We start from the raw sequence: 22,052 nt of genomic DNA, 5'->3' as shown, positions 1-22,052 counted from the left end.
CACTACAACGAATCACACACCGCAACCTGTTCTACTGGCTCCAATGACATCTTTCTTCCAAGCCTTGATTTCAGCAGGGAGAAGGGAACCTGCATGCATCAGGGGAAAGCTTCTGTGGGCGCACACATACCTTGGGGGTGACATGTCTTGGCGGCCCAAGATTTAAGTAGTTCCTTTTTTTTTTTTAATCCCATGTCCCACTAAAGAACTTGGGGCAGCACAGTTTTATCCTAATACTCCTAAAGCAAGGGTAGGTTGAGTAGGCTGAAAAGGAGTGATGGCCTCAAAGTCACTTCCTGAGCTTCACAGCTAAGTGGCAATTTGAATTCTGGTTGGTGCAGCACTCTTGACAACTGCATTATGCTGGCTGTAAACATATAAAAGTCCTGAGCTGCATTTCCCCGCCAAAGGATGGCATGACATTAAAGGGGACCCCTGACCATTAGGTCCAGTCGTGGCTGACTCTGGGGTTGTGGCGCTCATCTCGCTTTATTGGCCGAGGGAGCCGGCGTACAACTTTCGGGTCATGTGGCCAGCATGACTAAGCCGCTTCTGGCGAACCAGAGCAGCACACGGAAACGCCGTTTACCTTCCCGCCGGAACGGTACCTATTTATCTACTTGCACTTTGACATGCTTTCGAACTGCTAGGTTGGCAGGAGCAGGGACCGAGCAATGGGAGCTCACCCCGTTGCGGGGATTCGAACCGCCGACCTTCTGATCGGCAAGTCCTAGGCTCTGTGGTTTAACCCACAGCGCCACCCGCGTCCCGGCATGACATTAGGATGGTATTATCAGGAATAGGAAAGCAAAGCGGTCTCATGGTAATTTCTTTAGAGGTTAGCTATAAAAGCTTGAAGGGATCAGGGATTTTGGTCACTGTTCTAACAAAATTTCAGCAACAACACTGGGCCAATGGACCATTAAGTTAACAGGTGAGGTCCATTGCTTTAACAGAGGAAATGACTATTGCCCACTTCGTGAGCAAACCAGGAATTATGAAGAATACAGAGCAAGACTTCGCTGGTAGCAAACTGTTCTTTTCTACCCTTTATCTGAACTGGCAGGGGCCCTTTTTTCATAGAGAGTATGCTTTGTTTTCAAAGGGTGTTGACTGTTCCAGAGCAGAGGTGGGCAGGCTCGCAAGATTTCTCCTTGGTTTCTTTTTTAACTGAAAGCCAGACTCTGCTGCCAAAAAGATACACACTTATGAATTTGAAGTACTCTGAGCCAGGAATCAAGTTTCTGAAAATCAGAACTGAACACAGCTCGCAGTCCTTACAAACAAAAATATGCCCCTGGTTTACTACTACCCCACTTTCAGGGAGAAGAGACATTTTGCTGGTGCTATTGTTAAACAATTGAAGTGAGAAGTCCTTGCCCATCTACTACAGATTATCCAAAGATCTGCCCAGAGATCCAGTTGCCCAGGGGCAGGCAGAAGCTCATGCTTATTTCTGCTCTCTTATTTCTGAGATTCTTGTCCAGCAGCACCAGCTAGCAAGCAGCCCAGAGTTCCACAGGAGGTTTACATTGTTATGTTAAAACAGCTAGTCATTCACTAGTCATAGCATGACAGGAAACTCTTCCCCTTCACTAACACTTTTGACATTTGCTCAGGGATTTTTTTTTAACAGTTCCGTACAAAAATGCAATTTTTCACAGCAAGTTATTCGTTACCAGATCTACATTAATCACTATTATCATTACACCATTCATTCCTTTTTTTTGAAAAGCAACACAAAATCTTCTACTGACCTGCACTTTTATAAAATCAATATTTTAAAAGGAGCTCAACTTTTGGAAACTAACCAGTGTCATTAATGTTTAAGATTTTTCTTTGGTTACTTTCCCTTCGTAAGGTCATATAAAGTGGTTCTACTGCATTCTTTTGTTGCAAGGCATTTCAATAATAATAAGTAGAAATCTATGGGGGGTGGGGAGTAAATCAAGATCTGACAAGTCTCACATCACAACTTTTTTTTTAAATGAAAAGAAAAACCCAATAGAACAGCCCAGGACTCCTATAAAGCAATGGGGTTCTCTTTGAATGCGACTGTGCTGGAAACTAAAACTTATTTTTAAGGTTTTAATCTGGAGATTGGTTAGTTCTGGGGGAAATTAAGCAGTGTTCAAAAATATTGGGGAAGGGGAATTACTGACACTTCTTACAGTCACTCTTCGTGCTACTACAGCATTTAGGATAGTAAGTCAAACTGAGAAATGAAGTAAATGGAAAACAGCTGCTTCCTCTCAACTCCTCCTAGATTATCCTGGCAACTCTGGACTATTTCCAATTGGGCACATTTTATAATTAGCGTTATTACAATTCCACCACCCTGCATTCTGCTTCTGCAACTGATTCTGTCAGGCGTCAGTGTTAAACTCAAAAGACACCCAGAGCTGTCTTAAGTTAACCATTAATCTCCTCACCACCACTCACCTCAGCTTCTGCTCAGGTAACCCTTGAAGACCCAGGCTATCTGGACGGTCCCGTCGCCTCCTGTACAGACCTGAATGCGATAATTCTTTCAGCTGTAACGCAGTCATTTTTGCTCTACCCACAACAGTTGCTCCCCTCCCAGAGCACACAAGAGCTCCTGTTGAACAGCACAACTGCCAAGATGCTTGGAGGGAAGACGTCTCTCTCAGAGAGACTGCACACCTGCGCTGATCAGAATTGCAAGTCTCTCTCCTCACAGGCGGTTTGCTGCTCTGCTTCCTGTTTCACATAGGTACACACCCTCCAGAACGGACGGCACTGTGTTTCCTTTAGCGAGTTAAGCCTCCTACCTAAGGGATGCTTCGGTGAGAAGACAGGGCTTCAGCTGTTTCTGCGCCCAGAAGCAAATGGAACCACGCACTGTGCAACAAAACTGCCACAAACAACAAGAAACATCTTCCTGCCAGTTTCAAGAAGCTGAAAATCTTCAGCTAAGGACCAGCTAAAGGGTTACACCACCATGAAGTCTAACAAAAGCAAAACCTATTAGCACTTCATTGATGAGGGAAGGAAGGCCTGTGGCTTTCTACCTGAGAATTAATTTGGTGTTTAAGGTGGTTTTATATATATCTAAAAAAATGAAAAGTAGTGAAAGACAGTGAGACAGGAAAAATACACAAAAGTTTCCCTTAACTTTGAAACACAATGCTGTAGGAGGACTTAAGTTCATGAGCAAAAATAGAAAAGTCCAAAATTGTGAGTATTTTTCTGTCCAGGTTGCAAGCACTAAAGGCTACGTCATTCATCACTCATCGCCCTTCCAATGTGCTTTGGGACAAGGTCCACTGGAAACTAGGGGAACAAGGAGGGTATATAAAAGGCTTTCCTGCAAAAGAGGAAGCTGGCAAACCGGAGATTTCTAAGTCATGCATGCCTCATTTAACCTTGTGATAAAAGCCTAGTGTGATTTGCATTAGGCATAATAAAATGATTCGCATTATAACAAAAAAACAACGATCACGTATCATATCACCCACAGGATTTAAAATGAGGAGAAGAAACAACAACAAAATGAACACATATATAACACAAAGAAAAAGTGTCTGTGATGGTTGATCTTTTACATTTATGTTGACCGGAGGTTTTTGTTTAAAAGTATCTTAGTTGAGAGCCGGTGTGATGTAGTGGGAAGGCTGTTGGACGGGGACCTGGGAGACCAGAGTTCAAGACCCCACTCGGCTATGAAGCTCAGTTGGGTGATCTTGGGCCAGTAGCTCTCTCTCCTTCTCCGCCTAACCAACCTCACGGGTTGTTGTGAAGATAAAACTATGAGAAGGAGAATCACGTAACCACCTTGAGCTCCAAGGAGATACAGTGGTACCTTGGGTTACATACGCTTCAGGTTACAGACTCCACTAACCCAGAAATATTACCTCGGGTTAAGAACTTTGCTTCAGGATGAGAACAGAAATTGTGCAGCAGCGGCGCAGCAGGCCCCATTAGCTAAAGTGGTGCTTCAGGTTAAGAAGAGTTTCAGGTTAAGAACAGACCTCCAGAACGAATTAAGTTCTTAACCAGAGGTACCACTGTAATTGTACTAAATGATAATAAGACAACTGTATCCGTAATGCTCATATGCTTTGTGAAGAACATCCCATTAAGAATAGCATTAAGAACAGAACAGTAGTCCTGTGGAATAAAAGCAAAGTTCTGTCTAATTCGGGATCAAGTTTCCTTCCAGTGGCCAGTTAGCTGTTTCTAGGAAGCCCACGGACAAGGCACAACAGCAACTGCCCCCTCCACTTTTTCACATGAACACAAGAAGAGTCTGCTGGAACTGACCACTGGCCCATCTAGTCCTGTTCTCACAGCAGCCAACCAAGATGGAAATGAACAAGCAGAATCAAGACACAAGAGCATTCTCCCCTCTTGCCGTTTCCAGCAGTGGGTGCTGAGAAGTACTACTGCCTCCCACCACAGAGGCAGAGCGTAGCCACCATAACTACTAGTAGCCATCACCAATAGCTACCCAACTGGTACGCAAGAGATACACAGTGGCTGAACATGGAGGTTTAATTCAGCAATCCAGGGTAACAGGAATTGATCCAGAATAATTCCAACTATGCCCATTTAGAAATCCTACTGAATTAAATAAGAGTAAATCCCAGGTAAGGGACGCGGGTGGCGCTGTGGGTTAAACCACAGAGCCTAGGGCTTGCCGAAGGTCAGAGGTTCGAATCCCTGAGACAGGGTGAGCTCCCATTGCTCGGTCCCTGCTCCTACCAACCTAGCAGTTCGAAAGCACATCAAAGTGCAAGTAGATAAATAGGTACCGCTCAGGCGGGAAGGTAAACGGTGTTTCCTTGCACTGCTCTGGTCCGCCAGAAGTGGCTTAGTCATGCTGGCCACATGTACGCCGGCTCCCTCAGCCAATAAAGTGAGATGAGCGCCGCAACCCCAGAGTCGGCCACGACTGGACCTAATGGTCAGGGGTCCCTTTACCTTTACCTAAATCCCAGGTAAGTGGGGCTATGATTGCAGCCTTATTCTTGGTAAATGCTTGCATGATGGGAGTTTCCTCCTCTCCTCCCCTATGTTCCATTGCACAAGCAGAAATCTTTAAGCTCATGGAAGATTGAATGCAACCCCATGACACAAACATGCATTTAAGAATTATATTTTATACAATTTGCAAAGAGATGAGGCACGGTCCTTTTGTTGGATCCTTTCATTACGAGGTCAGGTTCACAGCTACTGGGAGTGCATCACTGCTGGTCTCTACTGTCTTTGTTAAACAGGAGGCATTGTGTGCTTACCCAAAGGTGGAACATAGCAGCACTATAACCAGCAACCAAGACACTATGCATTGTAAGGGCCTCTTCAAACCACCCAACCCTTCCCTTTTCTGTTTCCAGTAAGTAGGCTATGACTTCTTGGACCCAGTCATGAAGAATCCGCTTCTGCTAGGAACATTGCATGTGGTGGGGCTGATTCACTGAACCTGCGGAGAGGTGCTTGTCCTGCGTCCAGTTGCTGTGTGCTGACAAACCCACGTATTGCCCAAGCATGGCTCCCACTGTGCTTGAGGAACAAATTTTCTGCACAGTGTGTCCTTGCACACCTGCTTGGAAGGGGCAGGATTATGTTCACACCCACTTTAAGAAGTAGAGACAAATTCCAAATCAGCCCTCACTTAGAATGCACATCTGGAGAATAAGAAATTTGGAGGTGTGTGTGGGGGGGGGGGGGGAGATCCTGATATTTGCCTAAACATGCAACATTCCATTTTTCAAGTGGGAGAGCTTCAGCTAACTCTCTCAACATGCAGCAGGTGAAAAATAAGTAAGCAACAGCTTCCTAAAATCTTTCATTAGCGGTCTTTAAGAGGCAATTAGTACTCTCTCACAGTTAACAATTCATGTGGCAGGGCTGTTGGGTTTTGTTTTGCTCTTAAAGAAATCAGCAGGAGTAACTCTTACAAGAACATAATCGGTACACGTGTCAGCATTGCCATTTCTGTCATAGGAAGAAAATGAACGCACAGGAGATATCTATTAAAGAGAAAACTAGGGCAACATTTGAAAGTTGTGGGTGTAACGGGAGAAATAGAGAGATTTTGCTCAAATAAGAGTCGTTTGTGGTTCATGTTTGCTATTTAAAACTAATAAGGCAAAATCCAAACAAGAGAAATGCTACCACACACCCTTTCTGCTGCAAATGAGAGCGTATTTTGCTAGCTCCAAAGTACATGATGTGAACCTACAGCTTGTTTGCATGAATGGCTGCCAAAGGGAGGTCAGCAGATGTTTGTGTAGCCATATCTGCCCCAATCTAGCACGGCTTCTTCCAAGGTCAAAATCCTGGTTGCAATGCACTTGTAGAAGAATTCACAAACAGATTCAGGCATGAACTTCTTTGAAGCCTAATCTCCGGATGACAATCAACATGGCACAATCTCATTTTGCCACAACACCACACATTTTGTACGGTTCCTAAAGCCATTCCACCCATTTTTTATTTTAACAACTAAATTTACAAAGTCTTAAATGGAACTGGGAAAGGATTTCCCAATCAGAGATAAGTGAAATGCTAGTAGCTTTTCTTGCGGGGGGAGGGGGGGGGAGTTCCTATTCTATGTCTGTCTCTCTCTCTCTCTCTCTCTCTCTCTCTCTCTCTCTCTCTCTCTCTCACACACACACACACACACACACACACACACACACACACAGATTTAGGGTGCAATCCTATACAGTCGTACCTCGGGTTAAGTACTTAATTCATTCTGGAGGTCCGTTCTTAACCTGAAACTGTTCTTAACCTGAAGCACCACTTTAGCTAACGGGGCCTCCCACTGCTGCTGCGCCGCCGGGGCACAATTTCTGTTCTCATTCTGAAGCAAAGTTCTTAACTTGAGGTACTATTTCTGGGTTAGCGGAGTCTGTAACCTGAAGCGTATGTAACCCGAGGTACCGCTGTACTCTTCTGATAGTACGCCTCAGTGAAATCAACTGGACTTACTCCTTAGTATATATGTATAGTATCGCGCTACCAGTAGCAGTAATATTGCTGAGGTACAAGCAGCTTGGGTTCCCGCCCCACAAATTCAATATGCAGTCATGGCCTCTCACCCTTTTTCGAACACCCTCCCTTGTGGAGTGTTCCCTCCGCCTCCTCTCCTCTTCTTTCCACTCCCCATGGGGGTCCTCCGGGCAGCTGCTGCTTCCGCCCCTGGTCTCTGAGCTGCACACCACCCTCGCCCCAAAGAGAGGTGTTTCCCAGAGGCACCATTGGCCTGCGGAGCTTATAGCCAGGGCTGCTGCAACGAACAGCTATGCAAGCCTTCGGGAAGCAGAGACGCAAGAGGGCATCAGAGGAGGGAGGGAAGGAAAGAGGGACAGAGGCCAGTGTTGCACACCTGGCCATCATTCAAGGCACCCCAGGGTGCCATAGCACACTGGTGGAAAGCCACTGCCTCAGCCTGCTGCCTCCTCAGGCCCCAGCCAATTTCTTTTCTAGGCCCCTGCTCTTTAATTTCTCGTCTCATAGGCTCTTCTCTTCTGTAGCATCTCAATAGCAGCCAGAAAACCATAAGACTGTCTCTCACCTGTGGGGCAGGTAAGCTAGTCACAGGCAGAAGTTACAACTGATGGGAGATTTATTTATCATACAGCAAGACTGGTTTGGAAAACTAAAACAATGAAATAATGTACGCCATAAATGCACACTTGAGGAGCCGGCAGGGGGAGAGGGATCACCACTCTTTACGGAAGATTTAGTTACTTCCAAGGTAAGTTTTGCAATATGTTCTTCAGTTTAGAACCCTGAATAAATAGGTTGCTCTTTACGTCTAAATTCTGCAGCTTTGTAATTCTCTGCAAAAGGTTTTCTTCTCCTTTCCTGTAACACATAACTGTAGGTGAATAAGCCTCTTAACCCTTGGTTTGTTTATATAAACTAGGGACCTGAGGCTATTTAGTCAGGGTTGTTCTCCTGAGCCAACAATCCTTGTAAACACAGACAGGAAATCTCATTATTTTTAAGCTCTCTTGCGCATAGTCCCAGCTAGTTCTTTGCTTGTGCCCACCTCTGCATATCCACAAGATGATGATTGTGCTATTGTTTAAATGGCCATATATTCTGAAATGATAGAGAAATGATCCATAGCCGCTTAATTACATAGGGGGAGATTTGCTGACTTTCATTTCACTTCAGCCTGGGGATTCACCACCTCTTAAGTGTGTAAACAAGTCAGAGACTGAAGTGAGGGTGTTATTATAAAAATTACTGGTTGTGTAAATGAGCATTTCGTACAAACCATCTTTAGCAGACTTGTAGTGGTTCAGCTACCTTATTTTGTTTACAGAATATACCACCCTCTTGCAAAACATCAGGGGAATGCACAACAAAAAACATTTAAAAGCAATACGAAACAATCACTAAAACGACTGGCCACTTTGTCAAGCAGTTTCAAAATAAACATGATGAACAGATCAAGATTCCTTCACCTGGATGAAAATCGTCAACGCTTGCTCGATTTGTGAGAAATTCTGGGTATCAGGCAACACTTACACGGCAGTAATATTTAACTTGTCTTTTCCCTAGTCAGCTTTCAGTGAACTTCCACCTAGTGCCTGAAATGTATAGATAGACATGGATACCACACTATCCGCGTCTGCGCATTTCAATCACTACACAGAAGTATAGCTAGAACTTTTCAGAGCCAGCCCAAATGTTTTTTACAGCCAGCCTGGTGTGTACAGGATGCAACAGCCGGCAAGTTTAGCATCCAGGTGAGAAGGGCAATGTTCAACAGAAGGAAATATAATCCAGAACAGACTGCTTTCCTTGGCTTCAGGGAAAGACTTGCTAGCTTTGCGTCAACTACCAAATCTGATGTGAAAGCAGCTGGGTTCTTGTTATGAGACACTGGGGCACGACCAGAAACAATGGCTTAGCCAGCATTTATAATGCACTAGCACCTTGGCTAAACATAACACCCCTCCCTGTCACCATCTTAGAAATTTCTCCAGGTGACCCAAACACTTGTCCTTCTGCTTTTGGGGTGACTCATGAATGGGGACGAAGTAGAATCTCCACTGACAGCACCCAGTTTACTTTCGTGACATCCAAGCAGAAAGAGGCTCTTCAAGCTGGAATAAATAAAAAGGTGGCTTTTCAAACTACCATTCACTTTTCCTATGCATTCAAATTGTATGTTTAAGCAGCTAGAATCCGTTGTGGAGCTAAGCAAAAGCTTCTGAGCATCCAGTGACACAGCCATTCAACAAAAGTGAAGACTCGCTTTGGAAATCTTAAACATAATTCTTGTAAACAAAAACAAAGTGAAAATAGTAGTCTGTGCATCATGTGGTCTCCCCTTTTATACAAAATGTTCCTGTAGTTAAAACAGAATCTTCATTCCCCTCCCCCTTTTAAGTCACTCTGTCTCAACTATGATGCTACCTACTCCATCACCAAAAAGAGAACAAGTCATGTCCAAGGAATTTCCCTCCTGTACACAAAATTATGGTTCAAATTGGGTCTCTTTCTGGCCAAACTAGAAGGCTTCCTAATAATACTTCCCTATCCTCAGAGTATAGGGACGCGAGTGGCACTGTGGGTTGTGCTTACAACAGGGTTAAACCACAGAGCCTAGGGGTATGAATCCCCGCGACAGGGTGAGCTCCCGTTGCTCGGTCCCTGCTCCTGCCCACCTAGCCGTTTGAAAGCACATCAAAATGCAAGTAGATAAATAGGTACAGCTCTGGTGGGAAGGTAAACGGCGTTTCTGTGCGCTGCTCTGGTTCGCCAGAAGCGACTTACGCCATACTGGCCACATGACCAGGAAGCTGTACGCCGGCTCCCTCGGCCAGTAAAGCAAGATGAGCTCCGCAACCCCAGAGTCGTCCGCAACTGGACCTAACGGTCAGGGGTCCCTTTACCTTTATCCTCAGAGTAATTTCTGCATCTCTTAAGCTGCAGAAGGGAGTGACATGGGAAGAGTTGGTAGGCAGTTAATGAATTTAAGAAGAACATGCCTTTCAGCTTGTTTACCATACAGGGAAGAGGTGGGAGCGAATGCTCATTTGTTATAACAAAGATCAAGAGATTTTACCTAGAAAACAGAATTACTTCTCTCCCTCTGCAAGCCAAAACAAACAAACAAAACAAAGCACACAACTTGTACCACCTGGCTGTGCCCAAGGAAATAGTGATTCAGCAAACAAATTCTAGTCAGGGTAGGCTACTTCCCTATTTATAGAAAACATTGTATGATCACACGTCAGCATATAATTTTAATAAAAGGCACTGGCAGGATGCAGTGGTCAATAAATATTTTTTTTACCACAAAGCTAGGAAAGCAGGTAGGAGGGAAAAAAAGAGAAGGAAACTCCCAGTGCTTGAACAAAGATTTATTTCAGGCCTGACACATTTTAGAACAATCCTTCTATTGGGGGGGGGGGTACTATAAATATACAAATAATACATATGTAAACAAGAAATTGCAGTAGTAAAATAGGTGCTCATTGATTCATACTGGATGAATCTGAAACAGAATTGTCAAATTACTTAAAAGAATCCCCCCCCAAAAAAACCCCCAACAACTTAGAATACATTTTAAGAAAGGAAGGCAATGAGAAGCAGAAGTCTGTGAGAAGTAGAATGGCAACAGCACCCTCCTGGCAGTACCATGTTTGCTAGGATGAGATTGGAGGAGGAACAGGTTGGCAGTGGCATCCTGAGGGGCTGCAGCCACCAACCCAGGGCTCCCCCAGCTTCACCCCACCACCACTGAAGTGCCACTGCCACTCTGTCCTCCTCTTGTGCCACACCTGGCAAGGATTACATCTCCAAGTGGCCTACTGGAAAGACCAGTTGACGCAGACCTTAGTCCACCTTCTCTCCTCTTGTTACCTTGGGTAAAGAACTCGGGAGCCAAGGTTGGCCCAGAGGCCTCTAATAACTTCCATCTATTGTCCGATCTCACATTTGACCCAAATTAAATCACCATTGGGAAGGGCTCAGATATGTCAAATGTGGTGGGTATGGGAAGGAAGAAATGTGTCCCGTTGAAATTATTTTACAGTGGTACCTCAGGTTACAGACGCTTCAGGTTACAGACTCCGCTAACCCAGAAAGAGTACCTCAGGTTAAGAACTTTGCTTCAGGATGAGAACAGAAATCGTGCGGTGGCAGTAGGCCCCATTAGCTAAAGTGGTACCTCAGGTTAAGAACAGTTTCAGGTTAAGAGCGGACCTCCAGAACGAATTAAGTTCTTAACCTGAGGTACCACTGTACTACCATTAGCCAAATCTCTAGAGATGACAGCATTGGTGTGTGGCAAAACAAACAAACAAACAAACAAACAAACAAACAAACAAAAAAACACCCAGGGTGAAAACAGTAACTATAGAATACCCTATCATTGTTTTCATTGTACAGTCATACTTTGGAAGTCAAACAGAATCCGTTCCGGAAGTCCATTCAACTTACAAAGCATTAGACTTCCGAATCGAAGCTTCTGATTGGCTGCAGGAGCTTCCTGGAAGCTGCAGAAGCCCCGTCAGACGTACGGCTTCCAAAAGAACGTTTGAAATCCGGAACAGTCACTTCCAGTTTTCGATCGTTCGGGAGCCAAGACGTCTGAGTTCCAGGGTGTTTGACAACCAAGGTACGACTGTATGTTCCAGCGTAGCCTAATCTGAAAGACCCAAGCTTTTGTCCTTATCTGGCTCTCATATTCAGGACAGTTAGAGAATACACAATAGAGATATATTTCCACCCTTGCATGTCAACTGCTGTATTAGGACACTATCCTGGCTGTAAACAGGGACTTTCCCTCCACGTAACGTAGGAATTTATTTTTAAAAAGATTTATAGACTGCTTAATAATAAAACTCTCCAAGCAGCATACACAATTTCATTATCAATTTTTAAAAAAGCAAAAATACACAGAATGGTCCAAACACAAGTATAGATAATTACTAATAAAACACAAAACACAACCAGCAAAAGGTTTTAAAACAAAGATTAGCTAAATTTGGTTCTCATATTGGAGATTTCTCATTTCAAGCTGGTGTATTTCTTCCTTACAGTTGTAGACTAACAGACTAACTGCATGTTATACTCTAACATATGTTATAATGCCCTGGCATAGTGTGTGTGGTGTTTTTTTTAATTTAACCCAGTCTCTTTTGGAAAGAGAAATATAGAGCCGGGCGTGGTGAGAGAGGGGAATTTAGAGCAGAGATGTCCGTAGGGTGTGGTGAAACGGAACCATTTCCCCACCCCAAATCACCCTCTCATATGACTTCCTCTCCCATGCGTGGTTCAAAAACCCATGTTTGCCAAAAGACTACTGGAAATTCTACTTCCCTTATAAAGCAGTGCACATAAATTCTCCCATGTGACTTCTATGCTAGAACTATAACTGAATAGGATTTTACCACTGCATAAAGCATGGGTAGGCAAACTAAGGCCCAGGGGCCGGATCTGGCCCAATCGCCTTGGGTCCGGGAATCAGCGTGTTTTTACATGAGTAGAATGTGTCCTTTTATTTAAAATGCATCTCTGGGTTATTTGTGGGGCATAGGAATTCATTCATTCCCCCAATATAGTCCGCCCCCCCCCAAAGGTCTGAGGGACAGTGGATCAGCCCCCTGCTGAAAAGCTTTGCTGACCCCTGGCATAAAGGCTGGACACAGATGCAGACACCAGCCCATCCAGGTTTTGTGGTTTTTTTTTACTTGCAATAAAAGCTCATACTGTTACCTATCAGGCAATCAGTTTTGCAACATCTCCCTCTGCTGATAGAGTGCCTAATGTGCTGTCTTTCTGTGTCAACGTTGTATATGCTGTATCCTCTGGTTATTCAACACATTAGTCTGATTTGCTTCCTTTCTTATTCTCACCAGCCTGTATAAAACCTTGCATGTTGGTCATCTTTGAATACAGGTTTATTCCATGTGTATATTTAGGAACTGGCCAGCAGAGGCCTTCCCTATTTCTACTGCTATTTTTATAAATATAACGTTGTTGAGTATTAGACAACCTTAATTTTAACTCTGACAGGTTGAGGAGGTAGGAATACAGACTAAGAGATTCACTCGCTCACAGAACTACTATTTCTGTATACAGTGGTACCTCGGGTTACATACGCTTCAGGTTACAGACTCCGCTAACCCAGAAATAGTGCTTCAGGTTAAGCACTTTGCTTCAGGATGAGAACAGAAATCGTGCTCCGGCGGCGCGGCAGCAGCAGGAGGCCCCATTAGCTAAAGTGGTGCTTCAGGTTAAGAACAGTTTCAGGTTAAGAACGAACCTCCAGAATGAATTAAGTTCTTAACCTGAGGTACCACTGTACACAGGACTTAATGCTACCCTAACAGCATCCTCTGCTCCTCTACCACCCAATTGCATTTGTAGCTATCAACACACCACTGGCTGAATGGAAGACCATGGCCAGCATGGTGTGGAAGGGGATGTAAATACCATTGCTCTTCAGAAGTGATGGCCTATGGGCAGCCCAAATAATCCCAACCCCCCAAGTTATCCTGCAAACTGAATAGTATTCCTAAGCAACACAAGATCCAACAAAAGCAGTTGAACAGCTCCCTTTCCAGTCCCCAAAGGGCTTAATGGCAGCAAGTCTCTCAAATGGGACATTATTCAACTAGTCTCACTTCTCTCTAGAACTGTGTGCCTGTGTAGCCGCATTAACAGTTATTTCTGAAATTACTAAACGACATGCCAGCCGTGCAAACTGAAAGAAGATTTAGGTTACAAGTACAGAGTTTGCAAGCAAACTGATGGCACCCTGAATGAAAAGAAATAAATAAAATGCGACAATACTCACGCTGTCGCTCTGCCAGCAGCACAAGACCTGTTGAATGGACTAATGCCACATATAGTTTTGTGCCGAATATTCTGTGTTCCACAGCTGCTCTGTGGTCATTACTGGCAGTGGTGATAAAAGGCAGCATGACTTGACAAACCACTTCCTATTTTTTTTTTTTTTAACGTGGATACGCATCAAAAGCTTCTTTACTTAGAAGAAAGATGCAAAATACGTCTATTATAGTATTGGAAACGTTTCAAACTTTAGTTTCAAACCCCATGTCCAGAGCAAAGGAAAGCCTCCTCCTCCACGAAAATGGGCCTTTTCTTTCTCTCTACACACAAAAAAACCTCCCCACCAACCAAAATTATATTTTAAAACACATCAAATGGAAATGTCTTCATTTCCTACAAAAGCGACACAAAATTTTTGGTGCCAAAGCTATCCAATTATTAGAAGCACTGGGAAAGGCAGCAATATATTTTTTAATCACAGGGTTTTATGGGCATTTCCTTTCAACAACAACAACAACAACAACAATTTATTTATACCCCACCTATCTGGCCGGGTTTCCCCAGCCGCTCTGGGTGGCTCCCAACAGAATATTAAAAACACAATAAAACATCAAACATTAAAAACATTAAACAGGGCTGCCTTCAGATGACTGCTAAAAGTCAGATAGTTGTTTATTTCCTTGACATCTGATGGGAGGGCATTTCACAGGGCGGGCGCCACTACCGAGAAGGCCCTCTGTCTGGTTCCCTGTAACCTCACTTCTCGCAGGGAGGGAACCGCCAGAAGGCCCTCGGTGCTGGACCTCAGCGTCTGGGCTGAACAATGAGGGTGGAAACGCTCCTTCGGGTATACTGGGCCGAGGCCGTTTAGGGCTTTAAAGGTCAGCACCAACACTGTGAATTGTGCTCAGAAACGTTTGCCTCCTTCTTCATATTCCTGCTTGGAGAGCCACATCTTGTACATAAGAACTTCATGTACAGCAGCCACCCTAAGTTCCTTGAAGGATATAGATGTTGTTACGTAAAATGAACAGTGACAAAAAGTCCCCCTGGACCTGAAGTGGTAGAGGCTTCTGTAATATGGCAGAAGGAACCAAAGCCCCAAAGGTAGGGGGAGCCAAGGTCAGCTCCACATGTGACCCTAAACGCAGGTCTCGGTGGTTGTTCTCATATCTTAAGCCCCCTACATCTTTTGCAGTGAAGGGGGCACATTTCTTTTGACTATGCATTGCAGCTGAGTGAGGCAGCATTTTTTTTTTAAGTCCACTCCTCAAAATATCCCATCAAGCCTAATTCTTGAGACTGACCAAGTGGAGGAAACCAACATCCACAAGGCTACTTTCTATCAGATATTTCATTATGAGAAGATCCCAAAGACAACTTTCTACAGGTGAGAGCTGGTAGTTATGCATCAAATATATGACCTATAGTTTGATGGTGGTTTTGAAGGGATCCCTTGTAAGAATTACGACAATTCAGAAGGATCCATCAGTTTCTTCCCCTCTTATCTCCCTCTCCCCAGTGACTCTGTTTTCCTTCCTCTAGTCTCCCAGATAACCCCTCTCTCCCTCCTTTTCTCCACTCTTGGTTATTCTGCTTTCTGTTCAGGTGCAGATATGAGTCTTGAAAACCACAGAGCTGAAAGAGGATATGGAAAAGAGCAACAGTCTTCCCACTTCCTCTTCCAGCTCTATGTTCTTTTCAAGGAGAGGGGGAGAGAGGGTAGCAGCAGTCATGATAAAGGCAGCAGTGGCTGGGGAGCACTTGTGGCTTCTCACAAGCATCAGGGAAAGTCCCCACGGGCACTACTGCAAGCCTAGGACCATGTTGGCAACACCAACAATTATAGTGACACTCCTCTGTAAGGTCCTTCATAGATCATGCTTCTGCTGGATTTCACAGCAGAAATGTCATTCTTTTAATTTAAGATTATGAGGTGCTTTAAAGGGTTTGGGGTTTTTTTAGGTGGAGGAAGCAGGGAATGTGTTTATTTGTTAAATTAGTTAAAAAGCTTGCTTTTTGAATGGCATTGCTCTTCTACCCTCAGAATAACAAAGTTAACTGAATATAAATTAAATAAGGACTTGAACAGTCCCTCAATGAAAACACTCAATACTTTTAAAATCTTTGGGCATGATGTAGCTTTTTTAAAAAAGGATCATATAATCCTATTAGTTTTCATGGGATCATTAATTATATGCTTTTCACTTTTGATATCAGCAAGACTAAAAGCAGCCTTACTTTGGTTGCATTCCCCACACAATTCATAAGACGCAATTTTACAAACATGCTGCCTATTAAAAGCCAATTCCTTTAAAATACAAAGTTCTGTTGTGCCTAAATTTCATAAGCCAGCCCAATTCTAATTGTTTCAACAGAAACAGGCAGGAAAGACAGGATGTTGCTTCACAATGACACTAAAAAAATTTGTGGTTTCAAGGAAAAGGAAGACAAACTTACACTGCAAGGCAACTATGGCACCAGTGCCGTTAAATTTTATTTGTTATTAATTTTTACCCACCCTGTCTGGAGCAAGTTCTGCAAAGCTTCATAGGTGGCAGCCTTCAAGCCATTTGCTTTAGAGTCACCCTTAAAGCCAGTGGAATAATCGGTAAGAAGTTCAAGGATCACAGTGCTGATTATGTAGACTAACAAAGTCAAGCTCTCCGAGACAGGAAAGGGCAAATATTTAGCCTGGTAAGACAGTACAAAGTCCGGCTGCCTCAACTCTGCCTCAGAATATCTCTTTGCCAAAAATGCACCAATGAAGCAGCTCGCTCAGGGCATATTGGCATTGCTATGTTGGCTTAAGGCAGGTGTGGCCTTTAGCCCTCCAGATGTTGCTGAACTACAATTCCCATCATCCACGGCCTGTCATGACCCCTGCATCCAGCAGGGATCTGGATACAGAATCGGAGGCTGCAAAGGAATTGGGTCTGGGCCAAGGAGAGGACTGTGGGGCCCAGGCCCACTGCGCCTGTGGTGGTTGGACAAGAACTCCCCAAGTTTTCTCAAAGGAGAGGCATTACCTTGGACACAAATGCATTAAACACCTGTGCCTGCTTTTGTTTAAGCTACTTGCTCACTCAAGAGATGCCAGAGGTCCAACCTTGGGAGTTCCAGCATTAGACCAGAACACAGCGTAGCCTGAAGCAGAACCCAAAGGAGAACTCTAGCAACTTGTGGTTTTCACCTAAGGCAGGGGTCTGCAACCTGCGGCTCCGGAGCCGCATGTGGCTCTTTTACACCTTTGCCGCGGCTCCGGGGCGGATACTAGCAAGGGGAGGAGGCGCATTGTGCGCCCCGACACTCCCCACTGTGGCGGGCGCTGTACTGGCTGTGACGTCGCATGGGGGCGGTGCGTGCGTTAGTCACGCACCGTCCCGACGTCACCTTCCCGCCCGCTGTCAGATCAGAGGGCAGCGGCGCGCATGCTTTAAATGTCGTGATGGTTTTGCGGCTCCCAGGTTTTTTTTCCTTCGGAAATGGGTCCAAGTGGCTCTTTTTGTCTTAAAGGTTGCAGACCCCTGACCTAAGGAGTTCCCTCTGCTGAAGAGACAAGCCACCACTGAACTGAAAAAGCAGCTTGTTTCTTCTGCAGCAGGGCCTTATGCAGCGAAATCAGCAGCAAACACGGGCTCACACTCGTGTCTCTTTTCATTATAACAAGAGTCTGTCAAAACATTGTTCTGAGAACTGGAAAGAGCCGTATTTCGCAACACCGTCCCTCAATTATATGCTTGGCTGCGCTAGCATATTTCTTCTCAGTAAAGGCATAGTCCTCTTACTCAACCTATGCAGGAAATTTTCTTTGCCTTAAGGACATGAATTCCTGTCCTTATCACCCAGAGAAGGGTGAGGCCACATAGTTAGCCACCACTTGAATCAAAATTATTTGCTTTATTTTAACACTCTTTCGGAGCGCTGTACTGCTGAAACACTTTTAAGCCATCCACGATGGCACCTGCAAGAGCTGTGCTGAGGATGCAAACTGGTGTGGCAGTGGAGTTTTAGACACACAAAGGATGTGGCAAGTCATGTATCACAGTCCAGTTTACGGGCGGTCGAAGTCCTGGCTGAGGACGTCAGGACCAGGGGCAAGATGGTGGGGTGGGAGCAGGAACGAGAGTCCAGAAGCCAGAGGTCTGAGGGTCAGGAACCAGGGAGTCACAAAGTCAAAGGTTCGAGGGTTGAGAAGCAAGGAGTCAAGAACCCGAGGTCTGAGGATCAGGACGCAAGAAGCCAAACGCAGCAAGGCAGGAAACAAGTTGCTGTGACAAAGAGCCGAAGGGAAATGCTGACTTTATATCCCTTCCCGGCTCTTGCCAGCAGGTGCAGTGAGTTACCAAGCGGCCTCACCTGTGCGGCCGCGCCTTGCCTCCCCAGAACAAACTCAGGAAGGCCCCAGTCCTGCGAAGCCCTACTGGTCACAGGGCCTGGCTCCTGCACGCACTCCTGACATCATGTGTCTCATTTGGGTGCCATGATGTGGCTGGCGGGGGATGCTTGGCAAAGCTCCGCTACTACCACTACAATATACAGTGGTACCTCAGGTTACATACGCTTCAGGTTACAGACTCCGCTAACCCAGAAATAATACCTCAGGTTAAGAACTTTGCTTCAGGATGAGAACAGAAATCGTGCTCTGGCGGCGCGGCAGTAGTGGGAGGCCCCATTAGCTAAAGTGGTGCTTCAGGTTAAGAACAGTGTCAGGTTAAGAACAGACTTCCGGAATGAATTAAGTACTTAACCCGAGGTACCACTGTACATTTCAGCCTGAGGAATCTCACACCAACTACATACTTTTGATTGTGCGGCCAGCCCAGTCTGTGGTATCTCCTGCACATTGGCTGAAGAGCTCTGAGTATGTAGGTTATAAGGATTGCCCTACTATAGAACTGCCTCTTTGCTATGAAATATAGCATCTTTTACAGCCCATAAACACATGCAGATGATGAGCAGATAGAGCTCAGAGGTCAACAGGAAAAAGATTTGTACTACTGAATAAGCAGAACCTTGGGAGAAAGCCACACGTCTGGCAAGATAGGCAAGGGCCAATTCTTACTTTACTTTTCGTAAAAAATAAAATTCAGGCATCCCCCGATAATGTGAAAGGCACCCCTCCCTTTTAAAAGCTTCCCTTGGAAGCAATGGCCCGATCTTTTCTCAGATGTTACTCCTGAGTTTCTAAAAGAGATACGTGGCCAATTCTAACACAGATTCCCCCTCACGATATATTTGAATATTTTGTACTACCGAGGTACGCACACCCAAGAATGAAAGGGAAAGTGAGAATCACCCTGGAGGTATGGTAAGGCATTGCTGCAACAAAGCTGTCTTTCCACAGGTACAGGTAAAATAATCTGTGATGCCAGATAGATCCACTTTTACTGTAGCTTCCACAATCCTACCACTGGGTGCCATCACAGCAGAAGCTATGAAAAGGAATGCAACGGAAACAGGCCTGACTGAGAATGTCACAGGTCTCTGATGCCATCCTAAGCATAATATGTGTTACTCAGATCACGGTCTAGTTAATTCCATGCCACACAAATGCTATCTGTTCATCATATATCAACAACAGCTCTCTGAGGCAGATTAAAGCCTTGGTATTTTGTAATGAACCAGCTGCATTCAGAAACATAGCTGAAGTCTACAAGAACTTAGAAATCTTATCTACTTCCTGTGTATATTTCTAAATTCCCTTTGAAACTGTGTTACGAGGCACAAAGCTGTAGATCGCTTATTTGCACTTTTGCAAATGTAAAGGATAAAACAAAAGACTCATACATTCAAAAAGCATTATGTATCACCTTTTAGTTCTAGTCTAAAAGGAAAATACTGTTAACGCTTTCGAAAGATGCAAATGTAAATTAAAGCTGACTAACCTTACAAAATACAAAGAGCAATGAGATAAATAATAGCCTCAGCTTTGTAAGTTCTTACAAGAATCTAGACATCAAACTGTATAAAGTAAAGGTAAAGGGACCCCTGACCATTAGGTCCAGTCGTGACTGACTCTGGGGTTGCAGAGCTCATCTCGCTTTATTGGCCGAGGGAGCCGGCATACAGCTTCCGGGTCATGTGGCCAGCATGACTAAGCCGCTTCTGGCAAACCAGAGCAGCACATAGAAATGCCGTTTACCTTCCCGCCGGAGCGGTACCTATTTATCTACTTGCACTTTGACGTGCTTTCGAACTGCTAGGTTGGCAGGAACAGGGACCAAGCAACGGCAGCTCACCCCGTCGCGGGGATTCAAACCGCTGACCTTCTGATCAGCAAGTTCTAGGCTCTGTGGATTAACCCACAGCAAACCCGCATCCCGTATCAAACCGTATAGAATGAATTAAATGCTAATTGATTAAGACACTACCTGCATTGACTGCAACTATATGCATTTGTTGAATAGCCAAGTTCTGCATGTGGCTCAGAATTAGCATCTCTTCTATAGGCCTGGGAATTTTAAGATTATAACCTTGCTAAATGGGAAGGAAGCATAATGAATAGTGATCTGTCATGCTAGTTTGTAATATCTGTCAATAAGTATGACATCTGTGTTGTAAACGCTAAATGTATATCAAAACAAATATACATTAATAACTTGTATATTCCGTAATGATGAGCGGCATTTGCAACCATCTTCCTGTTCTGCCTTAACGATTCAAAAGGTTGCAGAATCTGTCTGTTACAAAGAGATGTAAGCCAGGACAAAGACACTGTCTTACCTGGTTGTGAAGAATGCATATCATATTTGCCTCATTGCTAAAGTCTGGTCAGGCTCAATTTCCCCTTTTTAATTGCCATCCCTGGAAAGTGGCAATTTCCAGCCAGTTTGTATGTTCCTTTCTTTTGTCAAATCCTATTTTGTTCAGGTCAGAAATAAGGTATCGTTCATGACTTATTCAGAGCATGTTCAAGCCATAACCAGCTGCCCAGTGGTGCCAAATTCTGATGCTGGTCCTGGGGTTACACTTGGCTTTCTTACATGCGAGTGGTATCTGTGTAGGAAATTGTTATGTGCGAGTAGCAATGAGCTTCTCTGAGGTCAAACGGGGCAGCAGATCTCTACATCAAAACAAGGAAAACCTATTACTTCTTGCTAGCACTTCTCTCTCCAGCAGATGGAACCAGAGGTCTATCATATCTGTTGCCTTTATACTATTTCAGAAATTTAGTCTGCAATCTTAAACACACTTGCTAGAGCAGGCTTCCTCAACCTCGGTCCTCCAGATGTTTTGAGACTAAAATTCCCATCATCTCTGACTACTGGTCCTGCTAGCTAGGGATCATGGGAGTTATAGACCAAAAACATCTGGAGGGCCAAGGTTGAGGAAGCCTATGCTAGAGTGTAAATCTCACTGAATGGGGCTTACTTCTGAATTTACATGCTTAAGATCATGCTATCTAATAATCTGATTCTCAAATCTGGGTCCCTTTTTTATTTTCGTCTTGCAGTTCTTTAAGGTACTGTGGCCAAATTACACAAGAGGGCAGGGCTTCAACATGGGGAGAAAGGGGATTTCAGCAGATGTAGCTTGTCATATTTTTCCCCAGCTGATCGACCTATTTTAAGAACAATAATACGTGCATGCCTTAAGGCAAAGCACGTTTGCTCAACAGACACATACTCAACTGGAAGTCTAGACAGCCATATAACAAAACAAAATTAAATTACGTCACCATCATCTTTCCAGAAGCAATTTTTTAAAGAAAACCATTGAAGTCACTGACAGAATTATAGCAGAAAGGAGAAGTGTTGCCAGTCTAGGATGACTATATATCCCACCACAGACAGCATCACTTCTTTTCAGCATTCAATAGGAAGTTTAAAATGAACTGAATTTTCTAGCAAGTACATTACTGTTTTATTTAAGCTACAAAAAGTGGGAGCTTTATATAGTGTGTGGTTTATATAATTTGATGTTAAGCTCCTTCTCCCCATCTCTGTCATGCCCATTTTGCCACTTTTAAGATTTCATAATAAGAAACAATTCATTTGTGGAGTACAAAATCAGTGTTTCCTTTTCTGTTCTCTAGTGGTGGCGTTTTTGGAAAGAAGAGACCCACCACTCACCTCCCCCCTCTCAATTTTGTGCAGTTTCTCTCTTTCTAAATAAAAAGGAAGCCTCTCATTAGAACAACACTCTGCAGAATCCCTACTTTTCCTAATGAGAGAAATGAGGGCATTTATTTACCCAGTTAAAGGGGAATGAAGGGACCCAATACAACAAGTTAACCCCTTCCTCCTCCACCACAG

General features: G+C 44.3%; 1 protein-coding gene across 3 annotated transcripts in view; it reads right to left on the bottom strand.

Moving 5' to 3' along the window:
• The window catches only part of LIMS1 (LIM zinc finger domain containing 1), a 71,706-nt gene that overhangs the window by 32,665 nt on the left and 16,989 nt on the right, over positions 1 to 22,052 (bottom strand). Inside the window, exon 1 of one of the 3 annotated variants that reach the window (XM_077927631.1) lies at positions 2,443 to 2,621. The exons of 1 other annotated variant lie outside the window; for it this stretch is intronic. In XM_077927631.1, the coding sequence (XP_077783757.1) occupies positions 2,443 to 2,549 (107 nt within the window). In that variant the 5' untranslated portion in view covers positions 2,550 to 2,621. Of the gene's footprint in view, positions 1 to 2,442; positions 2,622 to 22,052 lie in introns of those variants that run through there. One more of the 3 variants, XM_028727990.2, reaches the window with a different exon arrangement.

The sequence above is a fragment of the Podarcis muralis genome, chromosome 4, assembly GCF_964188315.1.
Source record: "Podarcis muralis chromosome 4, rPodMur119.hap1.1, whole genome shotgun sequence".
NCBI lineage: Eukaryota > Metazoa > Chordata > Lepidosauria > Squamata > Lacertidae > Podarcis > Podarcis muralis.
The sequence above is the reverse complement of the archived record's forward strand: the minus strand, read 5'-3'. Positions and strand labels throughout refer to the sequence as shown.